This window comes from Rhinoraja longicauda, chromosome 21 (assembly GCF_053455715.1).
Source record: "Rhinoraja longicauda isolate Sanriku21f chromosome 21, sRhiLon1.1, whole genome shotgun sequence".
Lineage (NCBI taxonomy): Eukaryota > Metazoa > Chordata > Chondrichthyes > Rajiformes > Arhynchobatidae > Rhinoraja > Rhinoraja longicauda.
In genome coordinates, this window is record NC_135973.1 from 36,025,728 (window position 1) to 36,044,680 (window position 18,953).

At 42.3% G+C, this 18,953-nt stretch overlaps 1 protein-coding gene across 3 annotated transcripts in view; it reads right to left on the bottom strand.

Annotated features, from left to right (window-relative positions):
* myh11b (myosin, heavy chain 11b, smooth muscle) overlaps positions 1-18,953 on the bottom strand; it is a 179,604-nt gene that overhangs the window by 131,447 nt on the left and 29,204 nt on the right. For all 3 annotated transcript variants that reach the window (XM_078418345.1, XM_078418346.1, XM_078418347.1), the window contains exon 3: positions 16,884-17,040. In XM_078418345.1, coding sequence (XP_078274471.1) covers positions 16,884-17,040 — 157 coding nt within the window. The remainder of the gene's footprint in view (positions 1-16,883; positions 17,041-18,953) is intronic.

Genomic DNA, 18,953 nt, shown 5'->3' on the forward strand with positions numbered 1-18,953 from the left:
TTTTCTCCAAGATCTTCAGTTTCCTCCCACACTACAAAGACGTACAGGTTTGTAGTTTAATTGGCTTGGTATAATTGTAAAAAGATTGGCCCTAGTGTGTGTAGGATAGTGTTACTGTGCGGGGATTGCTGATCAGTGTGGACTCGGTGGGTCAAAGGGCTTGTTTCCGCACTGTATCTCTAAACTAAAGTAAATTAAACACCCAGGTCCAATCACAAGATTCTATTGATAGAATGCACATCAAATCAAATGAATGTAGCTAGTTAACAACTTGTCTTTGTTAATAGCATGATTCAGATTCAGATTAGTTTATCATCTGTACACTTGGTACGTATAGCTTTATGATCAATTTCATCTCCTCAGATCTTTGCTTCATTTAATTAATCAGTGCTTTTCAAAACTTTGCAACACACGAGACCTGATAGAAGCATATCAAATTATGAGAAGCAATGGTAGACAGTCAGAACCTTTTTCCCAAAATGGAAATATCAAATACTAAAGGGCATGGCTTAGTATTTGAAAGGGGCAATGTTTAAAAGAGATGTACAGGGCAAGTGCTTTACACAGAGGGTGGGGAGTGCTGGAACATGCTGCTGGGGATGGTGGTGGAGGCAGATACAAGCCTGACATTTAAAAGACTTTTAGATAGGTCATAAAGTCATAAGCGATAGGAGCAGAATTAGGGCATTTCTGCCCATCAAGTCTACTCTGCCAATTAATCATGGCTGATCTATCTCTCCCTCCCAACCCCATTCTCCTGCCTTCTCCCCAGAACCCTTGACACCTGTACTAATCAAGAATCTATCTTAAAAAATATACCGTACATGGACTTGGCCTCCACAACTTTCTGTGGCAAAGAATTCCACAGATTCACCACTGACAGGCACTTTAGTATGCAGAGAATGGAGGGATATGGAGAATGTGCAGGCAGTTAGTCTTGGCACAATGCTCCACACAGACATGGTGGCCTAAATGTCCTGTTCTTGTCTATGTTCTGTGTTCTACTTTCCTTTGCACAAAAGCCTTGATTAGATTGATGCAGAAGATATTGTAATGAAATTGTTTGTCTGCATGAAGTTTACAGCGTGAACAATGAATACAAGTACAACAACAAAAAAACAGCAGAATTTTACAAATATTGTAGCATTTGTGAGTTTGTGCCTATTTTGCATCTCACCTGATAATTTTTGAATTTAAGATCAATAAACTGTGAGGGCAATGCCCAAGAAGCTGTTGCTTTGTTATTTGTTTGGTCTGTGCCAATGGTAAAGATCAATTTAAGGCAATAACACATGGAGGCTACTTACGTTTGGGAGGTGGAATATAATATGGAAAATAAATGCCCCACCAGAACAAAGATACATTTGCTGCACCATTCTCAATCAGCATATTTACAATTAATGCAGAAATGTTTTGCAAGCCCTGCTTTGTAAAGAAATTAGATTTAATTACATAACAAATGTAAGCAGTCACACGGGAAACTGGTTGTAAGTCCTTTGTGGGCTTAAGATCCTAATTGCTATTTCAGAGGTATCCATGAGAGAGTGTTTGGGTAGCTTACTCTCAATTAACATCAATTAAGCATGTGGTAGAGATCTTCTAGAAAGATTACCTCTCAGATTATTTATCTACTCTTTGTGGCTAAACGCTGGCCAACAAGAGTTTAGGAAGGCTTCATGAATGCAATATTTTTAGATATATATTTTTTGATTTTAGAGATACAGCGCAGAAACAGGCTCTTCGGCCCACCGGGTCCGCGCCGCCCAGCGATCCCCGCACACCAACACTAGTCCTACACCCACTAGGGACAATTTTTACATTTACTCAACCAATTAACCTACAAACCTGTACGTCTTTGGAGTGTGGGAGGAAACCGAAGATCTCGGAGAAAACCCACGCAGGTCACGGGGAGAACGTACAAACTCCGTACAGACAGCGCCCATAGTCGGGGTCAATAGACAATAGACAATAGACAATAGGTGCAGGAGTAGGCCATTCAGCCCTTCGAGCCAGCACCGCCATTCAATGCGATCATGGCTGATCACTCTCAATCAGTACCCCGTTCCTGCCTTCTCCCCATACCCCTCACTCCGCTATCCCTAAGAGCTCTATCCAGCTCTCTGTTGATAGCATCCAACGAACTGGCCTCCACTGCCTTCTGAGGCAGAGAATTCCACACCTTCACCAGTCTCTGACTGAAAAAGTTCTTCCTCATCTCCGTTCTAAATGGCCTACCCCTTATTCTTAAACTGTGGCCCCTTGTTCTGGACTCCCCCAACATTGGGAACATGTTTCCTGCCTCTACTGTGTCCAATCCCCTAATTATCTTATATGTTTCAATAAGATCCCCCCTCATCCTTCTAAATTCCAGTGTATACAAGCCTAATTGCTCCAGCCTTTCAACATACGACAGTCCCGCCATTCCAGGAATTAACCTAGTGAACCTACGCTGCACGCTCTCAATAGCAAGAATATCCTTCCTCAAATTTAGAGACCAAAACTGCACACAGTACTCCAGGTGCGGTCTCACCAGTGCCCGGTACAACTGTAGAAGGACCTCTTTGCTCCTATACTCAACTCCTCTTGTTATGAAGGCCAACATTCCATTGGCTTTCTTCACTGCCTGCTGTACCTGCATGCTTCCTTTCAGTGACTGATGCACTAGGACACCCAGATCTCGTTGAACATCCCCTCTTCCTAACTTGACACCATTCAGATAATAATCTGCCTTTCGAACCGGGGTCTCCGGCGCTGCATTCACTATAGGGCAGCAACTCTACCGCTGCGCCACCGTGCCGCCAGAGGAACATATTGAGGAACAAGGAACACAATATTCCCATAGAATGAAACAATATTCCAACAAAATTGCTGTTATGACTGAATGGTGGATGGGTATACTTCCAATGTATAGTTCATGATTTAAACGATGCCCTCAACAATGTGAGTGTGCAGGTCTGTAATGCAGTGTATTATTCAGAGTGCAGAGGTCCTGGAAAAGTCCCTGCCTGCGTCTATTGATAGCACTAACCCTGATCTTCAGGCACTAACAATTGCTGAACATAACAGCCCGAAGCAGCCCCTTGACTTTGTTGGTGTTTATGAAAATGGTAACAACTTCCCCAGTAGAAAGGCAGTGTCAAAGTAATGCCCAAACTATCAGCAGCTTGCAGCATTTCCTTTCTAAACATTGCCGGAATGCACGCAGCTGTCAGAGAATATGTCCATTTTGTTGATCGAGGCCAACATGATCAATTGCTGTTATAAACCACAGCTCTATTATTGCAGCAATTTTACATTGCAATAAACTGACCATTTTGGGAAAATAACTTTCATTTGAAAAAACATCAGTAAACTTGCCATGGCTTGGGAACTCATCCTATGGATTCTCCTGGGATCTGAATATAAACGCTTAAACATTCCTCCTGGTTTTTTTTGCCTGCATGTTCCTCATTGCTAATTTACTGTGAATTGGGATCAATTTATACCGTAAATGGAAGTAAAATGGTCACGAGGGCTATTTATTCAGCTGCGGCTGAAGGTTATTGGTGTATATTTCAAAGTGATGGTGGAAGATAATAATTCTGATGAAATCTATATACTAAAACTCTCGTTTGTTTGTTCCTGAACTACAGCCAAAACAGTACACGACAGCGCAACAATTTTAGGCCCATCTTACTCACCATCGTTCCTTTGGTGCTAATGGAAGATGTTTCATTGAAATCGTTGTTATATTTTTAAAGTTATTCACATTTTAAAGTTTAAATCTATCTCCTAGGGAGGGAGGAGGGGTGGGAGGGAGGGAGGGGGGGAGGAGGGAGGATAAGGGGGGATGAGGGGAAGGGGGAAGGGGAGGGGAATAGGGAGGGAATGGGAGGAGGGGAGGGGTGGTGGAGGGGGGTGTGGTGGGGAGGTGGAGGGAGAGGTGGGAGGGAGAGGAGGGGAGAGGGGGGAAAGGAAGGGAGGGGGAGGGAGAGGGGAGGGGGAGAGGGGAAGGGGAGGGGAGAGGGGAGGGGGGGAGAGGAGGGGGAGGGGAGGGGGAGAGGGGAGGGGGAGAGGGGAGGGGGAGAGGGAAAGGGGAGAGGGAGGGGGAGAGAGAAAGGGGAGGGGGAGGGGGAGAGGGGAGGGGAGGGGGAGAGGGGAGGGGGAGGGGGAGAGGGGAATCAGGGAGAGGGAAGGGGAAGAGGGAGGGGGAGAGGGGAGGGGGAGAGGGTGCTGCACCAATGCAGGAGAGGTTTGGGTCCACTTGGTCTAGTGATTGATTAAAGTTTGAAATGGGTAATGGTGGAAGAGACAGCATGGTGCAACATAGGATAAGTGCACACGGTTTCCATCACAGTAAGTTTCACAATCATGTCAAAGTGCAAATGTACCGACATGGTGACTAAAAACGCGAACCACGATTATTCACCGAACAGCTGCCTACACAGAGTTTTTTACTCTCTTGGCTAACATCCATGGCTCCTCAGTTAGGGAATAGTGTAACGTGCGAGAGAGAATTGAAAAGAGCAGGAAAATAAAATTAAACAGATATGGCCTGATTCTCAGTAACTGGTGTATTCAGTAATGTACCACATAAAACTCAATGCCAGTAAACTATAACTGGAGTAACATTTCCCGGCACGAACAAAACAAGACCTCTGAGTAAACAGGAAAGAAAGCCAATTACACACACTACAATTTGCAGACTTGTACTAACGTTTAATGAGGCTCCCTTCACATATGATGTTGTGTTATACAAGGTATGTATTGAGTGGTACACGGCTATTTCAGAATGCGTTATCTTGTTAAAAGACACAATTTTGTTTAGGAAATTATGCGGCTTTTTGTGAACCAGCATGAAGAAACTTGAAAGTATCAAGTAATGGACTTAGAGAGCAGGAAACCTCAAACACATTGATCAGATAATAATTCACAAAATGCTGGAGTAACTCAGCAGGTCAGGCAGCATCTCAGGAGAGAAGGAATGGGCGACGTTTCGGGTCAAGACCCTTCTTCAGTCTGATGATTCTTCAAACAGATCAGATAATAATGTTCAATGAGGGACAGAAGTCTAAATGGATTTTAGAAAATTCCTGGTATTTTTTTTTAAATCGCACGCCTTAAACTTTTATTTTTCTTGTGAGTTGTGACATCAATGGAAAATTTCAACAGCAATCATTCCCAGCCATCTCTTCCTCCGTTATCTTACAGGTGAAAAATCCAATTAATGAATACTTAGCTCAGAATAATGATATAATGTTGTACAACATGTATTGAATGGGACAAATTGTTTGGGACATTTCTGATTTCTTAAGGTGAGGAAAACTCCAGAGTATAAATTCATCCACACACTGTATATGCAGCATGTGATTGAACTTTGATGGTCAATGACTCAATGAATATTGAAACAATGATGAAGTGTGATTGGGAATTTTCAGTGCCGACCATGATTTTCCTTTGTTATTATCCACTTGTTTCACGCTGTAATACCCAGAGCACAGGGAGAGGCTATGATTGAGCATAGCTTATTTCTTTGTTTATTGGTGAAGGATCTCAAAACACCGTCTTAACTCTTTAGGACAGATTTATATTAATTTTACCCTGACAACACAATAGTGATGGGACTAGGAATGGGGGTGGGCAGATATTTGGAGCCCATTTATTTCCCTAGACAAGGAGTTCGGTGAGGCGTATCTATCTGTTTGTTCCTGAGTATCAATGAAGACTATAACACAAAGTTGTGCTTTTAATTCACTTTTGATGTCAAATTCATGTCTCCTTACTTCGAAGCTGAGAAAGTTGGTTACTTGAGAAAATTGACTGATTTTATTTCCACAAAGCAAGAACTAAAAGAAAGTATTTCACCGAAGTGATTGGAAATGTGCATGCATATATGCAATTGTTAGTATATACCATCTTGATATATTTTTAAAACTTTTCTCGTACACTCACTGCAGCGATGGCTATTTCATTTTAAGAGCTGAAAATAATCATACTCCATCCAGAAACCTGCTGTCTATGAGTTAATATTTAATGATTTGCCTTCTAATTGTTACAATAGGAGGTTGTTTCACTTTGTCAGTAATTTTGCTTTCCTACTGACCAGTTGTGTCTACTGCATTACTAACATAATCTCAGAGTTCAATCACAAGGAAGCAACTAGTCGGCAGCTTTACCATATAAGGAAAAACCAGCATTGAGAGCCAAGCAGACTGCGACCTCCTCTCTCTTACAACAGCTATTTTTTATCCTTCATGTTACATTCCCAAAACTCTACCAGGTCAATCTAAAGCCTCATTTTTTTTTAAACAACAGAATTTACTTAAATCTTCCAAATTGGCAAATTATGAACAGTTTTTGTCAAAATTCTTTGAGAAACCAAGCAAACGTGAGAAAGGTGCAAAATGTAACCTTATTTGTTCTGGTTATGTAGGAAAAAAAACTGCAGATGCTGGTATAAATCAAAGGTAGACACAAAATGCTGGAGTAACTCAGCGGGTCAGGCAGCATCTCTGGAGAGAAGGAATGGGTGACGTTTCGGGTCGAGACTCTTCTTCAGACTGATTTAGACTTCAGTCACCCATTCCTTCTCTCCAGAGATGCTGCCTGACCTGCTGAGTTACTCCAGCATGTTGCGTCTATGTTCTGGTTATGAGTTCCCTTTCCATCCAATTTGACAAATAGATTGCACTCCCCATCTATTTTAGTGGGTCAGTCATTTCACTTTGTATATATGACTGCATTGTCATGTCTGGTACGTGTTCAGGCAAGAAATGTAAGAAAGAAACTGGGAATACAGAGATGAAGAGGGAGTTCTGCTTATTTTCAAAATGTACGACACAGTTATACAGGTTGCATATTTCCCAAAAATATCGTTTCACTCCAAAAGATATGGCTTGGCAGGTCAAGCTGCCTACTTGTCACAATGACATGCATTGCACATTGACCTTGGCAGGTCAAGCTGCCTACTTGTCACAATGACATGCATTGCATTGGGATGAAGTAGTTCAATCTTTCGTATGAGCAGAGAGCGTGCCGAAGTAGTTTGTTATCAAACTTGTGGCTTTATGAAATGAGTGAAACAAGCTTGTTTATGCTATTCGGCAACTCAGTGGACAACAAAGAATAGCTGACTATTAAATAAAAGGACTGAGAAGGTTAGGGTTAGGACTACCGTGCCCTGACCCTAATGCAGGGTAGTAAGAGTGGGAGCTAGTGGGCATGTGTCCTCCGAAATAATTTAGGACCATCTGGTCCAAATTGGCAGAAAAACTAATTAAACAAGAAAGCCATTAAAAATATATAATTTAAGATTGATTGACGTTGTAATACATATAATATTAAAGTTATTTATTTCACAAAATGCTGGAGTAACTCAGCAGGTCAGGCAGCATCTCAGGAGAGAAGGAATGGGTGACGTTTCGGGTCAAGACCCTTCTTCAGACTGATGTCAGGGGGGCAGGACAAAGGAAGGATATAGGTGGAGACAGGAAGATAGAGGGAGAACTGGGGAGAGGAAGAGAGGGACAGAGGAACTATCTAAAGTTGGAAAAGTCCAATTAAGTCATATTAAAGTGACTTTATTTTGCACTCGACCGTGTTTACCCATGGGTGATCTGTATAAGGTGCCTCCGTTCAAGTCAAATCAAGCCATCGTTAGATTCCATCCTCAGAAATACCAGAAATGGCCAGTTTTTATCTTTAGTTCCTTTCATGATTTAGTAAATCTGTGTGGTTACAAAAATTGTTTTTGATACTGCAATCACCATTTCAGTGAAAATTTAAAGGAAGCCAGAGCTTATTGCAAACTTCACCTGACAAGCCCCCCCTTTCCCCCTTTCTCTTATAAACCTTCCATTAATATGAATAATATTAGGCATCATATGCATAGATTTCTAGTCACTTCATTTTACATGTTTAAAAACGGTGACAGGGTTTTGTCTGGCTGGACACAGATATAAGTCAGAAATTCAGTGCAATATAGAACAGCTCTACGTGTTTCTCCACATAAGGACCCACCACATTTGTTTGGGAGGTTTGGCTGCTCTCTCAGAATTCTGAGTCACAATTGTAGTTAGCAGTATTTGCACACTTATAATAATAATATTAATAATAATAATACATTTTATTTGTCATGTGTAGGTTGGCACAGGGTCAATGGTACAATGAAATGTATTTGACAAGACAACGGGTCACCTCAGCAGTAATATTCCAAGGATAAATAAGATTTTAAAAATGACATTAGTAAGGTAAAAAGACAATATTAAAAATAGGTAAAAAGACAATATTAAAAATCGGTAAAAAGACAATATAAAAAATAATCAACATACATGATTTGAAATGTGTTTATGAGTTCAGAAGCCTGATGGCCTGATGGTAGAAACTGTTCTTAAGTCTGGTGGTACGCGCAGCCATACTCCTGTATCGTCTGCCTGACGGTAACAAGGAGAACAGCCTGCGTGCTGGGTGGCTGTGGTCCTTGATGATGCTGCGTGCCTTCCGCAGGCACCGCCGGTAGAAAATGTCCTGAATGGCCGGGAGACAGTTGCCAGTGATGTGCTGTGCCGTCTTCACCACTCTCTGTAGTGATTTGCGGCTGTGGGCAGAACAGTTCCCGTACCAGACTGTAATGCAGCCCGTCAGCAGGCTCTCGATGGTGCATCTGTAGAAGTTTGTGAGGATGCTGGCGTTCATGCCAAACTTCCTCAGTCTTCTCAGGAAAAAGAGCCGCTGGTGGGCCTTCTTTGTTATTGTGTCCGTGTGCAGTGTCCAGGAAAGGTCCTCAGTGATGTGCACACCGAGGAACTTAAAGCTGCTGACCCTTTCAACCTCAGTATCACCGATGTGGATGGGGAGGTGTCCACTCCCCCGCTGTCTCCTGTTGTCCACCATCATCTCTTTAGTTTTGCTGACATTGAGAGAGAGGTTATTTTCCTGGCACCAGCTGTTTAGTGCCTTTACCTCCTCTCTGCAGGCCGTCTCATTGTTGTCTGTGATGAGGCCCAAGATGGTCGTGTCATCAGCAAACTTTAGGATGCTGTTTGAGCTGTGCTTCCAAGGCAGGTGTGCAACCTGTAACACCTTCAAGATTTCTGGAAAGTAGGTAGGGTCAAACCTGACCCCAATTTCTATTTTGATCAACAAAAGGTTGTTGGTGCTACTACTGTAATTACTAGTGAAACCAAAGTCTTACTGTATGGAGATACAAAAAGCAGGAGTTACTCAGCGGGACAGGCAGCATCTCTGGAGGGAAGAGACCTTGGGTTGAGGCCCCTTCTCCACCTGAAAGTCACCCACTCCTTCTCTCCATAGATGCTGCCTGTCCCACTGAGTTACTCCAGCTTTTTGTGCCTATCTTCGGTTTAAACCAGGATCTGGTTGGGTGGGGTGCTTCCTTTTATGTAATTGTAATTTTCCTGACCTATATTCTACTCTTTCGTTAATGGGGGATGATTAGCGTCAGTAAGAACAATGTCTGAGAGAAGCCTTTAGTTCTGCCAGCTCAACGTTTCAGCTAGGAGCAAAGGTTTTTAATAGTAGATTTAGTTGAATCTACCAACACTGAGCCAGGGCCAATTCTAGTCAATACTGCTCGGTTGAGAAGGCTGGGACTCTATTCCTTGTAGTGCAAGAGGATGTGGGGTGATCTTGTAGAGGTGTACAAAATCATTAGGGAAATAGATTAGGAAAACGCACATTGTCTTTTGCCCAGACTAGGGGAATCGAGAACCAGAGAACATAGGTTTAAGGTGAGGGGGGAAAGATTTAAAGGGAAGCTGAGGGGTAATTTTTTACCCAAAGGGTGGTGGGTGTTTGGAAAAGCTGTCGGAGGACATAGTTGGTACTATTGCAATGTTTGAGAAACATTTCAGCAGGGACATGGATGGGATAGGTTTAGAGGGCTGTGGCCCACAAGCAGGCCGGTGTAGATAGGGCATGTTGGTCAGCGTGGGCAGGCTGGGCCGAAGGGCCTGTTTAAATGCTGTATGACTCTTAAACTCTATTTATTCTCCTCTTACATTAAACAAAAAGGCATTATTTGGACATCCTCAGGTAATTGCTGGTGCATATATTCTTTTTTCTGTGTTTCTGACATTGCAACAGTGACAACAAAGTATAGCTGACTATTCATAAATAACTTCTAAATAAAAGTAATACGATGACGGTAGTGAAGGTTAGTCGTTGTCTTCAAAAGTCAAAAATATCGTCTGCCTGAAGAAGGGTCCTGACCCGTAACAGCACCTATCCATGTCCTCCAGGGATGCTGCCAGACCTGACCAGTCGCTCCAGCACTTTGTGTCTCTCCTTTTCTTCAAAAAGACTTCATGGGCTGTCATACATGTGAGGGTTCTTACGTAAAGCATTGTGGAAAAAAAAGTTCTCCTCTGCCAGGACCAATCTTCAAACTGTGGCATTGAATGTCAAGGTTCTTCCTGCCATGAGTTGATGCTCTAACTGTCTATCTGCAGCAACAGGCTGAAAGTATTCAGGATTTTGTTGTAACTTGAGCTGCTGAGCTAATTAATCAAATGTTTGCACCTTTCCCTTTGTTAAATTTGTCCTTTAATCTGCCAGGAAGGTCTCTTTGGCTCTCACAGGCAGCACAGAATCATATTTTTAGCTGAAGTCAACAATCCTTATTGTTATTTCTGCCTTTTTTAAAACAAGCAAGTCATGGTGGATTCGCAATGGTGTGCAAGTGACACGGGTATTTTTACTTGCGTTATCAGCGGCCCAGCATATTGCCTGCAGTAAATGTGTTTGCAACTGGAAAAGCTAAAGACGAATTGACACGGTCATTAGAAATCTTCCCAACTAATGGTAAAACTTGACAGAAAGAATTAAAAGAATCGCTGCAGCGATTCAGTCAAATGTTTAATTCATTGCCAAGAGGAACAGCTGAAACATTGCAGATGTTGGCATCAGGACTCGGAATATATTCCAAACTTGGCAGTGCATCTCTTACAATTGCCTTTTTATGGGCTTCATTTACTACTCAAAGAATTGCAAAGTAAACAGAATACATCTCACTCATTGCATTGCTGTTGGGCTGTGCTACTTAATTGCTCTCTCATGGTCCAAGACATGCATTTTGACCAAACTCTGCTTGCTGATTAGGGTTTTTGACCAAACTCAGCTTGCTGGTTAGGGTTGCCAATATTAACTGCATTCCTGAGCTTCTACTGTCCCACGTCCCCCCACATCCCATCATAGGTCATAGGTCACCCATCCACACTGTCCACTGCTTTCCACGCATTTGGAAAGAAAGCAGACTTCTCATAGCTCCTTTGCATGATTCTTGGCTGACATCTGTATCTGTTATTCTTATAACTAATAAACAGCACTGTGCAGAGAAAATCAAAAGAACTACAATACTATTCTCCAGGGTTGTATTTGGCTGTTTCCTGGCTAATCCTCAATTTCTGCCGGCCTAAACTGGAGAGTTGCAAACACTTCATATTTGCTGATACAACTAATCGGGTGCACAATCCATAAAACTTGAGTCAATTTTAGTATCATCAGTTACTGACAAACCAAAGCACTATACAGAGATGCTGCCTGTCCCGCTGAGTTACTCCAGCAATTTGTGTCTATCAAACCAGCATCTGCAGTTCCAACTCGCACTACGCTGCAAACAGATTCATACATTTCTTTTTATTCACAAAATGCTGGAGTAACTCAGCAGGTCAGGCAGCATCTCGGGAGAGAAGGAATGGGTGACGTTTCGGGTCGAGACCCTTCTTCAGACTGATGTCGGGGGTGGGACAAAGGAAGGATATAGGTGAAGACAGGAAGATAGAGGGAGATCTGGGAAGGAGGAGGGGAAGGGAGGGACAGAGGAGCTATCTGAAGTTGGAGAAGTCGACGTTCATACCACCGGGCCGCAAACTGCCCAGGCAAAATATGAGGTGCTGCTCCTCCAATTTCCGGCGGGCCTCACTATGGCACTGGAGGAGGCCCATGACAGAGAGGTCAGACTGGGAATGGGAGGGGGAGTTAAAGTGCTGGGCCACCGGGAGATCAGTTGCGTTAATGCGGACCGAGCGCAGGTGTTCAGCGAAGCGATCGCCGAGCCTGCGCTTGGTTTCGCCGATATAGATGAGTTGACATCTAGAGCAGCGGATGCAATAGATGAGGTTGGAGGAGGTGCAGGTGAACCTCTGTCTCACCTGGAAAGAATGTTTGGGTCCTTTGATGTTCCCTTCATACATTTCTTCCATTGTTTACAAAATGAAACTTTATTTGTACTTTTAAAAGGATTAGAATGAATTTGCTTCTGGTCTCATTTAATAGTGTTTTCCTGTTTTGTTTGTGAAGAGATGTAATTAGTTTCTGCTGTGCTTGGGGTGCATACATGATGTCAGAAAACACTACGTGTCAAACTGAAGAGGTCGAGGCTCAGCTGGGAATAAGCTACAGAGCATATCTCAACATTCTGGGATTTTCTATCTCCAGAAGCAGCTTCCTCAGTGACACTGGGTCATTTTCAGGTTTGCTTGTCTTACGAACGGTCCCAATTGAATAAATCAGAGAAGGTAGAGGGAGCAGTGGAGGACAATGACGAGACCTTTGCAAGTCTTTGAGTTTGCCTTCATTACACTGGTCATAACACACACAAATTAAGAGTCAATTTCTATCATAATTTCTTTCTAATGTTAAGAGCCATGGAAGGGAAAATGTTCTTCTTTCTACAGCTTGTTTCAGGATTAGCACTCAGACTTCAGATATGGAATTAGCAAATAAAGATTTCTGCTCCTAGATTAAAACCTAGGTCCAATTCATTGACGACAACACTAGTTCATGTGCCAATAATCCGTGTGCCATTTTTATTGGTAATTTGTTGCCAGATTAGACCACAGATATGCTATGAATCCACGAACTGGGTTAATATTCCTCACATGCATTACACACTGAACATTCTTCAAAGGGATTGAGAAGTCTGTATTTGTCTATATCGAGTATAAGAAAATAACTGCAGATGCTGGTACAAATCGATTTATTCACAAATTGCTGGAGTAACTCAGCAGGTCAGGCAGCAGGGGGATATTTGTCTATATCGATCTGTGTTTGTTACCTCCGATTACCACTGATGCCCGACCTAAGAGCTTTGTTTATAATTCCCACTAAAACAAGGAGCTTTCTCAGAGACATGAATAAAATTATCCGGGGCGGCACGGTGGCGTAGCAGAAGAGTTGCTGCCTTATAGCGTAAGAAACCCGGGTTCCATCCTGACTATGGGTGCTGCCTGTATGGAGTTTGTACGTTCTCCCCGTGACCTGCGTGGGTTTTCCCCGGGAGCTCCAGTTTCCTCCCACACTCCAAAGACATTCAGGCGCGTAGGCTAATTGGCTTGGCAATTGCAAATGTACATTGTCCCTAGTGTGCGTAGGATAGTGTTAGTGTGCAGGGATGGCTGGTCGGCCCAGACTCGGTGGGCCAAAGGGTCTGTTTCCGCACTGTATCTCTAAACTCTGACCCTGAACAGGGCACCCAGCTGTTGCTGTGTGATTGTGCCTGCCTGAGTTGTTAATGCTGTGCATGTTGTGCCATTTCTGGGTCTCCAGGTGCTCACTGAAGATCTTCAGAACAGTGCACAGTGCAGATATCCTGTGAAATCCATCTGAGTAATGAGCCCATGCCTCGTGCCTCTGTGGGCAAGGGACTCAATTTATGAGGTCAACTGCCCACATAGGCAAGTACTCTATCTCCCCTCCATGGCTGTCTGAACAGTGGCCATCATGGAGAGGGTTCTTGGGTAGCAAGCAACAACAGGCTTCCTAGTGGCAAAGACATATGGCAGTGGTGAAGCGGTTATTTCTGTAGGCCGTTGCTATAGAAAAGATAGAGGATCACAATAGTACAATATGTAGGAAAGAACTGCAGATGCTGGTTGAAATCGAAGGTGGACACAAAATGCTGGAGTAACAGCGAGTCAGGCAGCATCTCTGGAGAGAAGGAATGGGCAATGTTTCGGGTCAAGACCCTTCTTGAAGAAGGGTCTCGACCCAAAACATTGCCCATTCCTTCTCTTCAGAGATGCTGCCTGACCCACAATAGTACAATAATCAGGATGATAACCACCGTAACAATTAATTCATGTTAACTTTTCCTAATTTTCTTATTTCTCCATAATTTGGTATTAGCATTGCATGTGTTGCATGTTTAGGACACCAAATAATAGTATAATAGTAACATCCATTCTCCAGATAAACATATTTTTATGGTTTCTGAAACATGACTATATAATTAAGTTGTTTAAATGAAACTCTGGAATTCAATAAACTTCACTTATAACATCTGTTTAAAATTATGTGGTCTGACTCATGAAAGTTGCCAGCTAACCATTTATTCTTTTAAAACAATGTGGCTTCCCCCAACAACATAAAATTGCTCTAATTTATTGCTCTAGATTGTTGGCTAATTTTCAGTGACATTCAAAATGTTTGTCCAAGTATTCATGGTTTGTTGTGCATAAAAAGCACACAAATATTAGATGTACAGTTAATCATTCATCCACACTATTGCATGGGAGAGTGGACAAATGAAAAGCGTTTGAAAGTTTATACAAACAAACCCAGTTAATGTCCAAGGAGATATTTCCTCATATAGAAACCAAATGCTTACATGGACATCATGAGACATGTCTATGTCTGAGCAACAGCTGGAGTGGTTACTCCAGTATGCTAAGCCAAATTGAATAAAACTCTCTGACCTGTTCCATCGCTCATATCTTCCCTACCTCTGTGGTGGTTGCTAAGTGACCTGTCTTGTGTTCTTCCACCTGCTTTAAGAGGGCATCAATAATACCGCTGCCCAAGAAGGATAAGGTGACATGGGCACCTTAATGACCATTGAGGTGGTCTTTCATGGTCACCTTTTGACCAGCTAAGGTGGTCAATTGGTCCACCACCATTGTCACTGTATTCAACTGGACACAGCACTGATCATCAAGCTCTACATCTCCAATAGTAATAAACCATCACTCCAGGCACCTTGTCCCTTCTGTACTACAATGTGTAAACTACAGCTGAAACACTCACCCACACCCAACTCCCCCGATAACGTTATTGCCACTTCAATAAGTTCCACCCTCCAAAAACTGCAAATCATTGAAACCTCTGCTGCTTAATTGACATACCTGATTAAATTCCACTCATCCATCTGTATACTAAAACTTTTGTTTGTTTGTTTGTTTGTTCCTGAACTACAGCCAAAACAGTACACGATAGCGTGACAATTTTAGGCCCACCTTACTCACCGTCGTCCCTTTGGTGCTAATGGAAGAAGTTTCATTGAAATCGGTGTTATTTTTTTTGTTATTCACATTTTAAAGTTTAAATCTATCTCGTAGGGAGGATGGGGGGAGGGAGGGAGGTGGCATAAGGGGGGTTGAGGGGGATGGAGTGGGGGGAGGGGAAGGGGGGGAGGGGAAGGGGGGAGGGAAGGGAGAGGAAGAGAGTGTGCTGCACCACTTGGTCTAGTTATTCCTATATTCCTTGTTTCTATTCTCAGGCAAATCAAACATTAAATTCTTATCCAGGTGCTCAAATGGCATTGACTGTCTGCATAGTGCTGACCATTTTACTTCACAATAGGTGGCGTCGAGTTCAACTTCTGAACCTAAATTGTCGCATTCCTTTATTAAATTCCTACATTGCCATCACCATTTCTTCAAATAAACCGTTGATTATCTTTCTCAACTCTCCTGAGCAGAGCTGATCTCTATTTCATCATTTTTCTCGTGGAATTTAAAAATGTGTGAAGCTTACTACTTGCATGGAGATAAATGAGATGCAATATAAAGCTGTAACATTATCCTTAATTTTAAACAATACCCATAACATTTGCAGTTGCTCCTCTGATTTATGGCATGTTTTGTACAGATTACAATCAATTACCATTCCAGGCTGGGTAATGCACAATAATTACATTAAATGGTAATGCAAACTGTGCAGAGTTAACGGAATAGTATCATGTTGCCAAGATATCAACGGACATTTTTCAAAATAATTAAGTATTACAACGAGAGAAGCAAAGTAAAATATTTAACTATGTTTATGTTACAAGACAATCAATTTGGGTTTTTTATTTAGTTCTGCGTTATGGAATTGTTAAGAAAAATCCAATAACACATAGAGTGAAAACTCTATGGGGAAGAGTGGCATAGCGGTAGAGTTGCTGATTTACAGCGCCAGAGACTCGGGTTCGATTCTGACTACAGGTGCTGTCTATATGGAGTTTGTACGTTCTCCCCGTGACCTGCGTTGGTTCCAAGATCTGCGGTTTCCTCCCCCACTCCAAAGACGTACAGGTTTGTAGGCTAATTGGCTTGGTATAAATGTAAATTAGCCCGAGTGTGTGTGTAGGATAGTGTTAATGTGCGGGGATCGCTGGTCGGTGCAGACTCGGTGGGCCGAAGGGCCTGTTTCTGCGCTGTCTCTCTAAACTAAACCTTCAATAATTCTAATTCTAATCGTGGTTAAGAACATAATGATGAGTGTCAGGAGCAAAAGCATGATCTGCTATTCAGTAAGATCATGGCCGATCGTCTACTTCAGCTACGGATTCCCACTTGATTACCTTATATCCTGATTGTCCAAAAATCTGTTCATCTCAGCTTCAATTATACTTATTGTCTCAGCATTTACAGCTCACCTCAGGCTAAAAAACTCCAAAGACTTACACCTTTCTTCATCTCAGTCCAAAACAATTTAACCCCATTTCGAGCTGATTTTCAAAGAATTGTTTGATACTGCTGAATAATAATGCTCTTGACAGGAGAGGCATGCCTCTGCATCCTAATGAGTTGGCAATTATTATTTCAGATAGGATGTTAAAGTCTTCTATGATTATCCTATCATCAGCTGTATAGGCAGGGAGGCAGGTGGTATTGCTGTCTTACCTTGCAACATGCTCCTGTACGCAGTGTCTGCAATGGCATAAATGTGTGGTGGCATCTCGTGCCTCTTCTTCCCTTTGTACATTTCTACAATCTTCTCAGAATAGATGGGCAGCATTTTGTATGGGTTTATGACAACACAGAAAAGACCTGAGTATGTCTGAAAAGAATGAAGAACAAGTATGATTTATTCACAAATCTTAAATTAACGTCATTCAAAATCAAGAAATATACAGAAATAGACACTAGAGAATAGAGATGCTGGAATCGTGAGTAAACACAAATTGCTGAAGGAACTCAATGGCGGTCAGGCAGGATCTATGGAGGGAAATAGATCGAAACCTTTCCGGTCGGCACCCTTCTTTAGACTGACATTAGACACACAATGCTGGAGTAACTCAGCGGGACAGGCAGCATCTCTGGAGAGAAGGAATAGGTGGCGTTTCCCTTCAAAACGAGACCCTTCTTCAGACCAGTAAAGACACCCATTCCTTCTCTCCAGAGATGCTGCCTGTCCCATTGAGTTACTCCAGCAATTTGTATCTATCTTTAGTTTAAACCAGCATCTGCAGGTCCCGACACCTTTCTTTGGACTGATGGAGTAGAGGGGAGATATCTGGTAAGGATGGTCAGGGGAAGGGGTGTGGAGGTGCATTTGGGTGAGTTGGGTTTGATTGGAACATGAGTCAGGAGGGGGAGAGATGGGTGGAGATAGTGACCAAGGCTGGGGTAATAAGTGGGGAAGACCAAAGGATGATAGAATCTGATACATAAACAAGATGGGGAGTGGAATGTGGAACAGGAGAGATAGATGTGGGATGCATGTGAACTAGGGAAGGGGTCGGGAGGTCTGGGAGATATAATATGGAGGATAATTAAATATGTTCTGTAACTCAGTACTACATTATTACAGGATGCTGCCATTTGATAAAATTAATCTTATATTGGGTCTGTAGAAACAAGGAACAGCTGGTTTACACAAAAGGAAACAAAGTGCTGGAGCAACTCAGGGGGTCAGGCAGCATCTCTGGAGAACTTGGATAGATGATGTTTCAGGTCGGGACCCTTATTCAGACTTCTTCTCAAATCTGAAGAAGGGTCCCAACCCGAAATGTCACCAATCCATGTAGTTCAGAGATGCTGCCTGACTCGTTGAGTTACACCAGCACTTTGTATCCTTTTATACTGACTTTGTAAAGTTTGTTTCCAAACATAATTATTTCTATGTTACAAGACTAATAGTCAACATGCTGCCATTTGACAAGTGAAGAAAATAAAGGGAAAATGGGACAGAATACAACATGAAATTACTTGAGTATCTTCAGTACGGACCGTGTCTAAAACTCTAATTCCTCCAGTACAACCCTTGACACATGACATTCTCAATATAATTCATGCCAAAAATCTCCTATTATATAATGTCAAGTTGAGAACATGATTATTGTTAGGTCCTACAATGGATTGTTTACTTTCCCAAGGATATACTCCAAAGACGTACAGGTATGTAGGTTAATTGGCTGGGTAAATGTAAAAATTGTCCCGAGTGGGTGTAGGATAGTGTTAATGTACGGGGATCACTGGGCGGCGCGGACTTGGAGGGCCGAAAAGGCCTGTTTCCGGCTGTATATATATGATATGATATGATAACTGTTTAGAGAATATCTAAAATGCAATAGAATTTTTATTGAACATGCAAAATTAGAACAGAAACAGATGGCACTTGTACATTTTACTTTCTTACTAACTTAGATTTTGTTATCTGATGCTTGCTTGTTACTAATTAGCCACTTTTATCACTGAACTAACTGTGTCATGCTTAAGTAATAGGTTGTTTCGTTTCTCCTTTTTGCCTTATTCAAAGACATCTGTACTTTTGTCATACAATGATGATATTATCAAGGCCATAGAAATTTGGTTGGTTGGTCACATCAACCCTCTCCCACCAACCTTTCCTCGTTCAGGTCTATAATAAGAAGCCATCATAATAATAAAGCCTTGATCCTGCCTAAATCTGGGTCACTCACAAATTGAGTGAAGGTATCACAAAATGCTGGAGTAACTCAACAGGCCAGG